The sequence below is a fragment of the Plasmodium fragile genome (assembly GCF_000956335.1).
Source record: "Plasmodium fragile strain nilgiri unplaced genomic scaffold supercont1.47, whole genome shotgun sequence".
Taxonomy (NCBI): domain Eukaryota; phylum Apicomplexa; class Aconoidasida; order Haemosporida; family Plasmodiidae; genus Plasmodium; species Plasmodium fragile.
In genome coordinates, this window is record NW_012192627.1 from 1 (window position 1) to 14,570 (window position 14,570).

Genomic DNA, 14,570 nt, shown 5'->3' on the forward strand with positions numbered 1-14,570 from the left:
AAAAAAAAAAAAAAAATCGGAACGTTGTAGAACGAGGTCAAAAATTGTTCTCTTTTTTTTTTGTCTTTTTTTCCCCGCTGCGCAGAACAGTAACTAAAGTACCCAACTGCTGTTGCGGTGTTCACCAAAATTTTTTAAACAATGCGTCGGCCTTTGAAACATTAAAAAGTTAGCTGGAAAAATAACGCAAAAAAAAAAAAACAAAAATCGCTTAAAAGTGCGAAAAAAAAATATCTTACAAATGCACAAAAAAAACGCAAAAAATAATCTGTTAAGAATGTGCAAAAAAAATTGCTTAAAAATTCTCTTAAAAATTCGCTTAAAAATTCGCTTAAAAATTCGCTTAAAAATTCGCTTAAAAATTCGCTTAAAATGCGTAGCGGGAGAGATAACATTTTTCTATTTTCTTATTTTCCCAGTTGCCCCTCCATGACAACAAACCAGTCGCACAACATGGCGAATATGTTAAACTTGTCGAGCACAAGGATGGAGACACCCCCAGTGATGCGTTAAAAAAGGGCAAAAGGAATCCCAAGTATTCTGATCGCTAATCGTACGATCGTAACGGGGAGAAAAAACAACGACCAGTTGTTCCCTCCACAAACACACGTATGGCCGTGCCGCGGGAAAAATTAATTAATGGAAGCCAAAACAATAATCAGAAGCAGAAACCAACAAAAAAAAGAATTCAAGGAAGACGATGTGGATGACTCCACACACTCAATGCCAACCAACTTATACCCAGGTTTACACAAACACTTCACTATCCCCTTCCCTAACTCTTCACATATTTTGTCATCTCCACATCCACCATTATTATCCAAACATAAATTTTCATTTTCGTCATGGTCATGTAAATCGTATGGCCCATCATCCTCTGCATCGCTGTAATCATCGCCGTCCTGGTCGGCATCATCTTCCTTTGTTGCCTGTACATTGGGGTCACCCGTTTGACCTTCGCTACCTGCCATTAGGGGGGGGTTGGGGGAAAAGGGGAGTGCTTATATTTTGGGGCTCCACTTGTTGATGTGGCCCAGGCGGTGTGTTCGCTCGTTTGCGATTACTGTCTGGTTGTGTTCTGTGTCTGACCGTTTTCGCCACCGCTTCATAATCGCGTCATTTTTCCTCACCTGGAGGGGTCTTCTTCTCGCCAGTCGTTGGCGAGTTGCTGGAAGGAGTAGATGAGTTCTCTGGGTTACTTCCCTCACTACCACTGTTCTCCGTGGGGGGGTTGGAACCGCCACTTGCATCACCGCTGGAGGCCCCGTTACCGGTACCATTGCCGGTACCATTGGCTACAGCATTCGTGGTGTCACTCGCATCACCATTCGTATCGCCTTTCGCATCACCGCTTGAACCACCGCTCACACCGGCGGTCTCCTTCGGCGCTTCATCCAAAATTCGGCCATGTGTTATACAGGCATCAATGCCCACGAAACCGCTACACGTCCCTCCCAAGTACAAGCTGAAAATAATGAGCAAGTCCAGAGCGGACAAAAAGTAGGCCACCTTCATGGTGAAAAATGGGAGGCAAAGACGTGAACAAAAACAATATGCGCGCAAACACCCAAACGTGTGATCCGAATCTATTAGGCACACAAAACGAATTCCCCCAAAAAAAAAAACAAAAAAATACAAAAATACAAAAAAACACAAAAATACAAAAATAAAAAAATACAAAAATAAAAAAATAAAAAAAACAAATATTTCACGCTAACGCTGGTTCATCTAAAATATTGTAATTGTAAGTATCACAAAATGGTTAGAACTTCGCGAAAGCGAAAAAGTGAAAAAACAAATTGGAAAATATTCAGGGTGAGGGAAATTTGCCAAATCAAAAAAAAAAAAAAAAAAAAAACTCTTCGAGTATTTTCAACATAACCAATGCTGCATTTCTGAACGTGGGTGATAAAAAAAAAAAAAATAATAAAAATACAATTTTTACGGCTGTTTTTCCTTTTCCGATCACCCAGACCTGTTCCTTTTACACATTTCTCCGCCCACAAATTTGTATGATTCACGTGAAACAAACACCATTACACATTAACATTGGGGACACTTCTTCCTTTTTCGCCTCCATCGAAAAAGAATATTCTCAGCTGTGCTGTAAGTATCGAGGGTACGTAAATGAGATGCACATCGAATATGTCTCCCTGAGGCCGGGTGCAAGCACGCATACGTGTGCATATGTATGAATGTATGCCCATATGTACCTGCTTGCCCCCACGTGATATATAAACGGGGGAGCCAGTTTGCCTTCATGGGATCCACCACTCCTCCGTAGATGAATAAGAATCATATGCTTACTCTACTGAAGGAAGAACAGTTCTTTTCCCCGCCCCCTCTTCACATGAACACAATATTTTTTGTGCGTAATAATCCGTGTTGCGCACCCCCCCTCGTTAAAAATGTGAAGCTACAATTCGCATTAAAAAAAAAAAAGAAAAAAAGAATGACACAATGTATATTAAAAATGGAGCAAAAAAAGCTGAGCAGTGGTAAATTTCTCGTTTCCTCCCCTAATGGGAGACCTTCAGTTGGGGCGAGGTGGAGTTATTTTTCCCCAAACATATTGGCATGTACCTACCGTGATCAACTCTCCTATACCTAATGGCACTCATTAAACATCTCAAGCTCAAACTTCTTTTCCATATTTGCAATTTGGCTACTACGCGTATGCGCATGAGTTTTAGCCAGTGTATGGGAAACCACAACCAAAGGCAAAAACTGGACTGCCCACGAAATAATCGCACAAAGCGTCTCGGGGGAAAGACCACTTTGTGAAACTTGGCCAACGTGGTGTTCAGGAAGGACAATCACCACACACATGCTTATACATATGTTGATATACACATATGTGTGCTTTTGTTTCACATCTCCAAGTTGCGTGTCCCCCCCCCCAAGAATTTGCAAATTTAAATTTCTCTTTTATGCGTCGATGTCAACTTGTTCCTTTCGTCTGCGCAATGCACATTGTGTAGCGCTGCACGAAAGGGGTGAAAATGCTGCAGTCCAGTATTGTCCATTTTGCGCATGCCAGTTTGTAAATTTATTCCTCATCATTTCCCAACTGTGCGTGAATTGTAAAAAAGAAGACCAAAGGATCACCCATCCCCCGATTTACCACAACTACGAATTTTAATTTGCTCACAGTAGTGTCAGCGGTATAATATTTTTTTTTTTTTTTTTTGCCTTGTAACCTTTTTCGAAACCGAAGTTTGCGTTCCCTTCCGCCAACCTCCCATGCGTTAAAAAGCCTTTGTACATTCATTCGACAGCTAAAAAAAGGGACATACCTTTTCTTCACAACATTGGTCTTGGCCAATGCCATTAAACGTTGTAAGGCTATCGAGTAGTAGCCACAGGAGGACTCATTTAATTCTGCAAAGCAAGCCATTTTTACCTGAACAGGCAATACAAAAGGGACGGGAAAAAAATAAAGACATGCAAAAATATTATGAACAGTTCATAATTATTTCACGTTTTTGTATGACTTTTTTTTTATTTTATTTTTTTTATGTTATTATTTTTAGTTTTGCAATTTCGCTAGCTTGCCGTACGGTGTGGGTGATGGCTCGTAAAGGCTGAAGAAAACAAATTATATGGCGCAAAAAATGGACAGAGTAACACAAAACAAAGTCGTAAACTGAGCGTTACATCCCGAATGGGCAATATAAAAAGGGGAAAGCAAAGAAAAAGGTTCACCCACCACAAAAAAAAAAAAAGAAGAAAAAGCTTTAATGGGAAATGCTTACGCACAACGTGTACACATACCTACAGGGCTATATATATATATTTTTTTTTTTTTTTTCCGCGTTAAGCACATACTCCGCACCATTTTTGTTAACAGATTTCATTTCGAAAAAAAAGTGTGTAGTGCGGTGATGTGTTTACGTATAAAGTACACAAATGGAAATATATACATACACATGCATATGCATACATGAAGATATTTTTTTCCGGCACTTTTCCGTTTCCCCCTTTGGAACGAGCACGGCTCGACAATTATTTTTCGCGTATGGCATTTTTTTGACAAACGTAAGCATGAGCGCTTCGTTTCCTGTCTAACTGCCCTACATGCAGCTGCACCCATTTTTGCACAACCCACTGCGCCAAATATTGTAGCCTTTTGAAAACTGGACACTCGCGGTACCACTAGTCTGGAGCGACAGTGCATGCCTACGCGTATTGGTGTAACCCGTGCAAGGACAAGCCATTTGGTATTGAGGCGAACATTATATGCGTGTTCACTTATGCACACATGTACATATGCATGTAGCTTCTTTCACCCCAAGAAAGTGTTTTTTTTGTTTTTGATAACCGTAGTATAGTAGAGAAGTTAATCCAACCTATTTAACCCTAGCGGGTTCCAAAGCATCACTCAAATGTATATGCTTATATGTAACGAAAACGCACCCCCACAGTGAGGGAACCAAATTTGCGCTCTCAAATTTGTTTACATCATTTTGAGAGCGCTGCGCTCATGGTTTTGCGAGGGGCAAGCAGATCCCAGCCCCCGTAGAGACTCACTTTCACCAAACCGAGCACGGGTAACATCATCAAGAGCGGTAAACAGCACCATCGTTTTGAAACACAACGAAGTTCACACATGGCCGTATTCTTACTTAAACTTTGAAGGGGCAAAAAAGGACACATGTGATAAGGCAGAGATAAGCTGCTTTCACTGCCACTCCACTATTTGTCTGCCAACAAGCTGTCGTGTTTTTTTTTGCGCCCCCGCTTTTTAGGCCAAGTGGTGCTTTTTACAACACATAGTTGTTTAACCAATTTTGCATGTCCATTTTGTACATTTTGTTTAATTCTTGAAGCTCACACGGGATGCTCTACTTTGTCCACTATTCACAAAGAAGTTCATTTTTTTTTTTTTTTTTGTTGATATACTTACACACACGTGTGTGTGTGTGCGGAGAGGCAGTGCACGTATTATACACATACACACGCATGTAGCGCGTTCGAAATTATCACATATGACCTGGCATCTCTTAACAGATTGACATTCTACTGTTAGACAAATTTACCTTTGCTTTTTTTTTCTCCCCACCCCCCCAAAAAGAAAAATATAAACATGACTACAGATAATTTGAACATGCTATATATGTACAATACTGATGATATAGGAGACTTAGCTCGAGGGGGAAAGAACCGGGGAGTTCCTCAGATCAGATCAGGTGCATTTCGAGGAAGTGAAAAGGTGTTTGGCGATACAGACGCGAGGGTATATCAGGGTAAGATGAATCAAGCCACTGAAAAGGCAAAAGTTGCAATTGACATGAAAAACCCAAACAGGAATGAAGACACAAGGGTACTACAAACCAATAGTGGAGGGGGGAAAAAAGAAGTTGTTCAAATGGACGCAAAGGGTGACGAACTCAAGTCAAAATATTTATCCTCCAACCTGGAATACAGCGAAAGTGTAGTTGCAAACTTGGTGAAACGTGAAAATATAGTTCATCCTGATAATGCTGCTCTCGGCGTAAATTCAACGCATCAGAAAAAGGGACATAATGACCAACTGTACACACTAACTAATGAAGAGTTGAAGCTCTTCCTAGAAAAAAGTCCACCATGGGGGATGCCAATCAGCAGGGAGCGGCACGACAGCCATTCAGGTGGTACCTTTTGCAAAGCTGGGTCGGAAGTAATATGCCCTGTAAAAGGTGTAACCCGTTTGGGGCCCATTTGTGGACGTAATGGATCCTTCCATGTGCCACTTCCACATGAAGAGGAAGAGGAGAAGAAATTGTTCGTAAAGGGAAATTTAAATGGAACCCCCTCGTACAGATCACACGAAGAGCCACGGGTTACGCGCAGTAGGCACTCTGAAGCGATGGACAAAGCGACGTGCCAGCAAACACATATGGGGAGAGCTTCACCCCATGTTGATTATAATAATGTGAACGGAGGAACATTCCACGTGTCCAGTGAAAGAAAAGGAGGAACCAGAGAGAAATATTCATGGGGTGTAAATTGCAAAAGTGTCTATACACATGGGTCGGAAAAATGGGTAGGCCGAAGCGGTCCCATGGTGGGCCATCCCAAATTACTCCAAAATTTCCCCCACGGAACGGGTAACCCCCTTAGTTATGAAAATGAAGACGTCGCTGAGGAGGAGACACCCCGAGTGGCATCACCAACCCGCGCAGATGAACCACATATCGCTGTGGCGCGAGAAGCACCAATGACAAATAAGCGGCGTGGCAATTCTTTATCTATTAAAAATTCACCAAGTGGAAGCACTAATCGGGAGGACAACAGGGGTAATCGGGCGAGCGGTAAAAACAGACCAGAGGGGGAACATGACATGGGGCAAAGTTATTTGGGGGTGCGGACGAACGCCAAACATATGAAAGAATTACATAACCCGTTCGAGGGTTCGAGTGGCATAATGTTTAGCGCACATAATTCATTTTTGTCATCGAGGGTGCAGAAGAAGCAGTGTTACAATGATGCGAGCGGTGGTCGCGTGGTGATTAATTCTTTGGAGGGCCATAAAAATGGGCAGTTGCGCGGCTACCCAGGAAATTTGCCCGTGTGGAAAAAACAGGAAGTGAAAAAGGGAGTGAAAAACAAAGCGAAAGGGGAAGGAAAAGGGGAAGTAAGAAACACGGGGGGGAAAAAAAAGAGATGTCAAATTACCCGTAGTGCACTAGAAGTGGAAATTACCCCTTTTGCAAAGGCGAGTGGTGGCGCTGTAAATTCCTCGACGGTTTTAATCGCGGAGAGTAGGTCGCGCGCAGTGTGCATCGCCAGGGTTGGAAGCGCACAAAGCGAGGAAAGGGAAAAAAGTGAAAGAATTGTCGCATTTGGCCAAGTGAGCGGCCATATTACTACTGGTGTAACGGGCAGGGAACTCGCTCAGCCCAGCAACTGCTGCCGTGGCACCGCATGTGCTACTCCCTCGGGTCACAGTGATGCGCAAAAAAAAAAGTGTCTCCACGAGGGGGGCCTTGTCGCGCGGGGTGTCGTTTCAAATTGTGGTAAGGGCAATCGGTGCGGCGGAAAAATGGGCAATGAATGGGAAGCTGGCAACGGGGGCAGTGGCACCAGTGATAGTAGCGACCGCGTTGACCGTTCTAACCGCTCCAATCGCTCTAACCATTCTAACGGATCCAATCACTCTAACCGCGCGAACCGCGCTAAGCGTAGTGGTGACGACACTCGAAGCAGTTGCGGGAACCCTTTCAGCAGCACACTGCGTTCAAATGTCGAGGAAAATCGGGGGGGGCGCCACCCTGAGTTAGCAGAACATTTTTTTTCCACGCACCTCTGGCGTAGAATTAACAGCAATAATTCGTTTAACATGTTGACAAATTCTTCCAACTGGAGGGACTTGCGAAATGGAGAAAGTGAAGTAAACCGCTGCGATGAAGTAATTCCACGGGACAGCGAGCGGATGGGCCGCATGGCGGATGGCGATGTGCAGAGCCGGGTCCCCCTGGGTAAGTGCTATAATGGAAAGTACATACCACGTTCTGGTGATGTTCCCGGGGAGGGCCCCAGTTGTGATAGCGTGAATCTCCCGAGTAATGACGAAGACGTACTAAATAGGTTGGACGTGATGTGCAAGTGCAGCAGCCTCGGGGGGCAGCAGCATCATCGTGAGCAGCAGCAGACCTTCTCCAGCAACGAGATTCTAGTGAAGGACATCGAAGAGTTTAAAATGGACAAACTTTTTTTTGAAGAAATTTACACATACAGGATAAACGAAAGGAGCGACGAGGATGGAGCGATTCGAAGCAGCGGCATCGATAATGGGGGCCGCATGGGTAGGGGGAGCAACGTGGCCGGCATGAACCCCTTTGAAGACCGCCTCGGACAAGTGCCCAGAAACTTACTCTGGGACGAAGCGGTGCGAGGGGCAGATTTGGCCAAAGTGGTACTAAACAAAAGTTGCTACGAACAAATAAATGATGAGGTAAAAAATTTGATGACGGAAGAAGACGAGTACCAAGTGGAGATGAAGGTGGGGTTGATGTTCCGTAAGTACATTTCCATTGTGATCACTCTGGCTTGCAACTACTTGCTCATTAAGCTCAATGATAAAAATATAATAACGTGCATTCCGTATAGAAATATTTTAAACGTGAGTATAGTTAAGAGGAGTAAGAAGAAGAAGGAGAGGTACCAATTCAAATTGGTATACATTTTTAAAAAGAAGGATGGGTATGAAAAGAATGTCGCTTTGCTGTTTCGATCGAGCAACATGGAAGTGTTTGAACAGATTAGCGGCAAAATAGAACCCACTTGGAGAGGGAACCAGGTTAGATGTAAGGAGTATCTGACGATAGAATCCGTTTACTCCTACATGGTGGAGAAGCACAAAATGCTTTACCTACTCTATTTGAAGCATCTACTGCAGATAGTCGATAGGGTATGTAGACGGCACGTTTTGAAGTGTGCCTTTAATGCATTGCAAACTAAATGTTATTACGAGAAGGAAATTGAACAAGGAAAGAAGCAAAGAGAAAAGGCATTGAAAAATTTGGTAGATCAGGTACAATTTTATTTACGAAAAAAAATGCAAAGTTATTTTAATTTTCTAATGATAAAAAGTTACGAAACGAATTTTGTAAGCTACCAAGTGAAGACAAATAATTTGTTATTCAATTTGTTGGTGAAGGAAAAAAGTAGCTACCAAGAAATGGTAGACAAACAAAGTCTCCTCCTTTTATTTCATATCCTTTCCAATTTATACAAAAGAAAGATGAGTTGTTACTTTCAACATTTTGTACATAAGAATAGAACCCTAAGTCGGAGGAAGAATGCAATTTGTTATTCACTTACTCGTGTGAATAGTATATTGACCAACTACGAACGAAGGATAAAAGGATTCGTTTTGTCCAAGTTAATATTCCACTACGATTATGTAACTAATTTTGTCTTCATCATGTATAAGGTATACCTGCGTCGAGTATTCCTCGGTTACATTCGGTTGCGGGATAATCGAATTGGCAAGAAGGTCTCCATTGAGAAAAATGTCTTTCGAATAGTCAGAGTCATTTCTAGGATGGTCCAACGTCAGAAGTATTACGCCTTTTTGCAAATACAAAAATATTTTTTTCATGAAATGGGCAAGAAGAATAAAATCGTTTGTGATAATTTAATGTATGCCAATAACGAGTTGTGTCAACACTTGGACAAAACAACGTTGGAGAAGGGAATTCACAGGGCAGAGTGTTTTTACAAATTTAAGATGAAGGAGTCCTTGTTAAAGTACTTCTTCCTATTGAGGGGTCCACATGTAGGAAATATAGTGCAGGCGAATACTCCCGTGTTGAAACACTGTGGGGTTTTTTGCTACATTTTGAATAAACACATGCAGAGAAAAGTGCAAGACTGGTTCTTCCTCTTCGTATTGAAATCGTATCAACATAATAATAGGAGTAGACTTCTATACGCCACAAACACTTTGGAAGTGCTGCTAACCAGGAAGGAACAATCCCATGTCATGCACCTCCTAAGGATGAACGAAGCTTATCCTCGTCTCTTCCAATATAGACATTTGACCAAGATTGAAATTTTCACTCAATGCTTGAATCATTTTGTTACCTTTTGCAATAGAAAATGGCTACTGAATTTTCTCCTCAAATTACATTATTTAAAATATCAGGAGCGCATCATCAAAGTGTATAAATGTATAGACAGTCTGTATAAATTCGTGCGTGTGGTTAACAAGCAAATGCTTACATGTGTGGAGTCTCCCTTCCAGTTACTCCTCCTCAATGCGCGTGTCCAAGGGGAGAAATTGTTTGCGGAAAAATTGAAGGCCACAAAAAAGACGCAGCTTAAATTTAAATATTCCAAGGCGACCTCTTCGCCTTTGGTGACGTCTGACCCCCACAGCCTCTTCACGCGGTACCCTTACCTGTTTTGCAACTCGGACATATCTCCTGAGCGCACCACCACCATGGCTGGTAAGGCACGAGCGGTTTGATGGAAGCGTGAGAAGGGGGGGAATATGTTATGTGGCTCCCCGCCGAACTGTGAATCCGCACCCATTGTGTTTACCGCCTCCCCCTCCCTTATTACAGATGATAAATATTCCCTTGTCTCCGACACTGCGTCCAATATCCTTTCCTACGCCTACGAAGGTAATCGCGGCGTTGTCATATGCCTTCACGCTCGGGGGTTCGCACCTGTGTTCGAAGTTGCCCCGCTAGTCAGCGTGCTAGCCATTTTGGCAGTTACTCTGCTAACCTGTCTCCCCTCATCATTCATCCCCCCCCACACACACACCCCTCTGCAGACATGGACAAGATTAAGCGCAAAATTCACGACTTCAACACCCGAATGAGCAACGTCAATTTGTAGCACCATAAGGAGAGCGAAATGTAACCCTGTCCGTTCCGCTGCCATCACACATGCGATGGAGATATACCTCATTCCGTGGGTACCGTTGTGTGTGACCTGGCCCCTTGTCAATTCCTTTGATGCTCCGCTGGCCCAGTGCCTTTTCGTGCCACTCCGTTTGCCCTTTTTTTTTTTTTTTTTTTTTTTTTTTTTTTGCGGCTAATCCGATTGTATGTATCCGTGTAGGTGGTTCAAAGCTGTAGAGGAAGATTCCCTGCAGCTACCTTCCTCTCTTTCCCCTTCTCTGTGTCTCTCCCTTTTTTTTTTTTTTTTTTTTTGTGCACATATGAGAGATGAGCATCCGATTGATTTCTCATTTTATTTGAACTTGGAGGTGCCTTCTACCCCAGGTTCACCCTTCGTCATGCATTGTTTGTTGATCACTATCCCATTCTTGCTTCTTCACAAAAAAAAAAAAAAAAAAAAAATCGTTGCGCAGCTGTATAATGGGCAGGAAATAATTTTCTCTCATTATGTTTCCTTCATTAAAAAATTTGACACATTAAAAGGTTGAGCGGAATTGACTAGTGAGTTTTACGTTCCCTTCGAGCTGTCTTCACCCGACATGAAACAGCCATCCCTTCTTTTCCTTTTAATAGTGACCTTCGAACGGTGGCCTTCGTTTTCCCGCTAACCCCCATGTGCCACTTAAAACAATTTAACATCAAAGGAGTTACCACAGGAACACTTGGATGAGAGGTTCTGAATATTTTCAATGACAAACTTTTTTGCAATGAGATTATTGGTGTAATCTATTTTGGAGTTCCGAAGCATTTCTGCCGCCCCTTTATCAATGACTACGAGGCACTCTTTATTATAAGCGACTAGGTCTTTCTCCTGTATGTTTGTTTTGTCAATTAGGGAAAAGGAATACTGGAAGCCTGAGCATCCCCCAGCTTCTACAGATACCTTCAAAGCTTTTGAGTTTTTATACTTCAAATTGATTTGCTTCATTTTGTTAATTGCGTCACTGGTGAGGTGGATAATTTGGTTGTGTGCATTTGGTTGGGTACTTTCACCCTCGGGGGTTGAGCCATAGGGCATCCTGTTGTTAATGAGCGCGCTCCGTAATTTGGATGCGCGGTTACGTTTTAGCAGGTGAAACATTTTGCCCGTTAAGTAGAATTGGATAACCTGTTTGGGTTGCAGGAATGAGGAGAAATGTATGTGGGGAGATAACTCTGGGCAGTGTCCATTAGCCCCTCTTCGATGTACTACTACTCTATAACGGGGGAAGGGGGGGAGAGACGGCGTCCATAAAGCTTCTCTTCTTTTTTGTGCGCCTGAGTCGTAACGCTCATGTTAACTCTTCTTGGGGCACCTCTCGTAGGGGAAAAAGCGATTCAGACGGTTTTAACAAACGTAGAGGAAAAAAAACAAAAAAAGGGCCCCAATAAAATGTGACAAAAATGGGGTGCCAACTTTATGTTATGTTCACCGCATCAGTTGGTCGCTCGAGGAGTACGTGACTGCCGCGCGCCTACGGGGGGAGAGAACTTCGAAAAGGGGGTTAAAGCAGCGAACCCTCGAGAGGGAGAGAGAGAGCATGCCCCACGACATTGCATCCGTAAGTACACATGCGCACATAACATACCATCGTACAAGTAACAATTTTTTCAAATTCACAGGGAGATAGGAAAAAAACAAATTCGAAGAGGCGCGCCGTACATTTGAAGGATGGGCAGTGATAAGTGGCGGCGCCAAAGGCAGATATGTCGGATGTTTCCCCAAAGGGTCAATATGAATTGACCATTTTCCTGGGGAATTTTTCCCTCGCGCAAAAATTGCGTCCTACATGCATGTCGTGGCTTCGAAAAAAATGTCCAAAAAATGAGGGAGAATGCCACACGTCTGCTTCACTGAAGATAACCGCCTACATAAGGAAACGCTTCATTTTTTGCTCCACCTTTTGTTCCCATTCGTTAAATCAAAAAGAATGGAAGTTTTATCAAGTGGATGAATAGCCGCACACAAAGGTGCAAAAACGTGTGTTTTTTTTTTTTTTTTTTTTTTTTTTTTGCCAACCTGTTTTTTCACCCCCTTTTTGTTACATCCCCCCGGAAAGGTGTGTTGCTGGACAAGTACGTCCATGTACGTAGTACGCGTGTTCGCTTGGAACGGCTGGCCACCTCTAGGCAGGGTGAGTGCGAATTGCACAAAAAAAAAAAAATGAGATTGAGCCAAGGTGACGGTAACAAAAGTCGAAATGAAAATATAGCGGCCACTTCTTAATATAACAAAAAACGGCGCGTGAGAAAAAAAAAAAAAAATAACAAAAAAAAAAAATGTGTGCGGTGTGTTCCACACGATAAGTCTATTAAAGAACAGCACTTGGGGCAATGCCCCACAACAACACGCAAATATAATGTTAGTTGTGGGTGTGAAGTGCGTCATGGGGCGCAAAAACAAGTGTGGACAATCGTTACGCATGTGCAATGGAGCAAAAATATGTGTGTCACGGTGATGGCCAAATAAAAAGTTTTTTAACGGAAGGCCATCGGATGGGGGCGCCTACATATTTCGCATGCGGGGTAAGGAAATGAAGATGTCGTGCATACGCCATGGGGGTAAACGCAAAGCAACGAAAAAATAAAATTGAACTGATTATTTGCCACGTTGAAGAAAATGATCATTTTGTAGCATTTTTTTTTTTTTTTTTGTCCCATTTTGGTACCTATCCCAACCGGGCTACCAACAGGTACAAATTGGGGAGAATCTGTTTTCCCTAATTACATGCCACAGTAAACGCACTTATAGTTCGGAGCCACGCGCATGAGGCAGCTCCCAATGGACGAATAATGCTTGCACCGATCAATATGCTGATTGCAGTTGCTCCTGCAGGAGACGTCCGCTAGGGAATCCAGGGAGTAGGTCCTCAGGCAGGAGTGCTGTTCCTTGTACTCGTCTTTTCCTGCGTAGAAGTAGGGGGGTAAGATGTGGTGACATGTGGTGAGAAGTGTTGAGGACGGCGACGAATGGGTGAAGTGCTGCACGACCGCACCGGCTTTTATCCCCCAGGAGGCCTACTTTTCATGTAAATGTCCCGCTTGAACTGGGTATCCCCAATATTTACGACCAGGGAGGTCCTGAAAACGGTGCGTCGTATTTTGCTGCTGCGGTTATCACTCATGCCTGGTTTTCCTCCTTCCGCGTATTTTCCATTATCCATGTAGGGGTAGACATAGTCGCCCTTGAATCGATCAAACGCTGGCCAATCCTCCCTGTCCTCGCCATCAAATATATCATTATTATTTTTTGGTTTATCAAATGGGTAGTAATCTGCCCGATCACTGGGTAGGTCCTGTGCTTTATTCGAATTGTATCTCCTGGACTGTCTCCTGTTTTGATCCCTAGTGAAGCTGGAGTGGTCATATCTGACTTTGTTATCGGTAGATGCTAAATCATTTGGAAGCGGTTTGTTAATTTTCTTCCCATTCATTTGAAGTACTAGAGGGAAAGCATTGCATAATACTGCACCGTTACAGTCAGCAGGACCATACATATCGACTTTAAAATTTCCTTTGTCACCCCAATGGGATCCCCAGCTGTTTCTAATTAACCAATAGGAACTTTTTTCCCCAGAAGGTTTTAAGTAATCACCATACCCTATTAATGTCAGGGCATGATCAGGGGCTGCTTTATATTCACAATTCATCATTACCTTTTCTCCATCATGATCGAAACTTAATTTTTCATTTACCTCCATGGACACGAACAAGGATCCCTGGTCCATTATGTAATCCTTAATTAAGCTAATAAGTTCTTGAGTCTTTCCGTTCCTTGCATATTCATGAAAGGAAATTTTAAAGTACCCACGGTAAAGGTACCCGTTCAAAATTCTAGTTAATGGGTTTACCTTTTCCCACATGTTAGCCCATTTGTCACTGGCCTGTGGACAGTCTGCTCCTTTTATTGGTTCGTTGTATGGTACATCGTAGGAGGTAGGCAACATGCCTGTCTTGTCTAGGGTGTCTAAGTAGTATGAGAGATGTCCCCCTTCTCTGCAAATATTATCATTGTAATGGGTGAAGGGATTTTCTTCGTAATTATCTGCTTGCTTGTTTTTGCAGAGCGTGACGTACTTGATGGAGGGCTCCGCGAATCCCAGACCCTTCCTGCACCTGAAGGCGGAGATCACTTGAGAGGACGCGAAGGCCCAGCAGTTTCCGCTGAGGGATGGGGGGGGGGGGGGGGGGGGG

The 14,570-nt window shown here is 43.1% G+C and overlaps 4 protein-coding genes across 4 annotated transcripts in view; 1 reads left to right on the forward strand and 3 right to left on the reverse strand.

The window, feature by feature from the left end:
• Positions 1-632: 632 nt before the first annotated feature.
• Positions 633-1,515, reverse strand: AK88_03803 (uncharacterized protein; the record flags this gene model as incomplete). Its single annotated transcript, XM_012481413.1, has 2 exons — positions 633-964; positions 1,131-1,515. 2 exons carry the CDS (start codon positions 1,513-1,515, stop codon positions 633-635), a joined length of 717 nt encoding a protein of 238 aa, XP_012336836.1.
• A 3,571-nt stretch (positions 1,516-5,086) lies between these two features.
• AK88_03804 (uncharacterized protein) lies at positions 5,087-10,332 on the forward strand (the record flags this gene model as incomplete). Its single annotated transcript, XM_012481414.1, has 3 exons — positions 5,087-9,935; positions 10,053-10,112; positions 10,268-10,332. The coding sequence occupies 3 exons, from the start codon at positions 5,087-5,089 to the stop codon at positions 10,330-10,332; spliced, it is 4,974 nt and encodes a 1,657-aa protein (XP_012336837.1).
• Positions 10,333-11,019: 687 nt separating this feature from the next.
• On the reverse strand, positions 11,020-11,478 carry AK88_03805 (uncharacterized protein; the record flags this gene model as incomplete). The annotated part of the gene is made up of 1 exon (XM_012481415.1): positions 11,020-11,478. The coding sequence occupies one exon, from the start codon at positions 11,476-11,478 to the stop codon at positions 11,020-11,022; it is 459 nt and encodes a 152-aa protein (XP_012336838.1).
• A 1,622-nt stretch (positions 11,479-13,100) lies between these two features.
• The window catches only part of AK88_03806 (uncharacterized protein), a gene marked incomplete at both ends in the record, with an annotated part of 7,254 nt that continues 5,784 nt past the window's right edge, over positions 13,101-14,570 (reverse strand). The window contains 2 exons of the mRNA XM_012481416.1: positions 13,101-13,282; positions 13,399-14,540. Coding sequence (XP_012336839.1) covers positions 13,101-13,282; positions 13,399-14,540 — 1,324 coding nt within the window. The remainder of the gene's footprint in view (positions 13,283-13,398; positions 14,541-14,570) is intronic.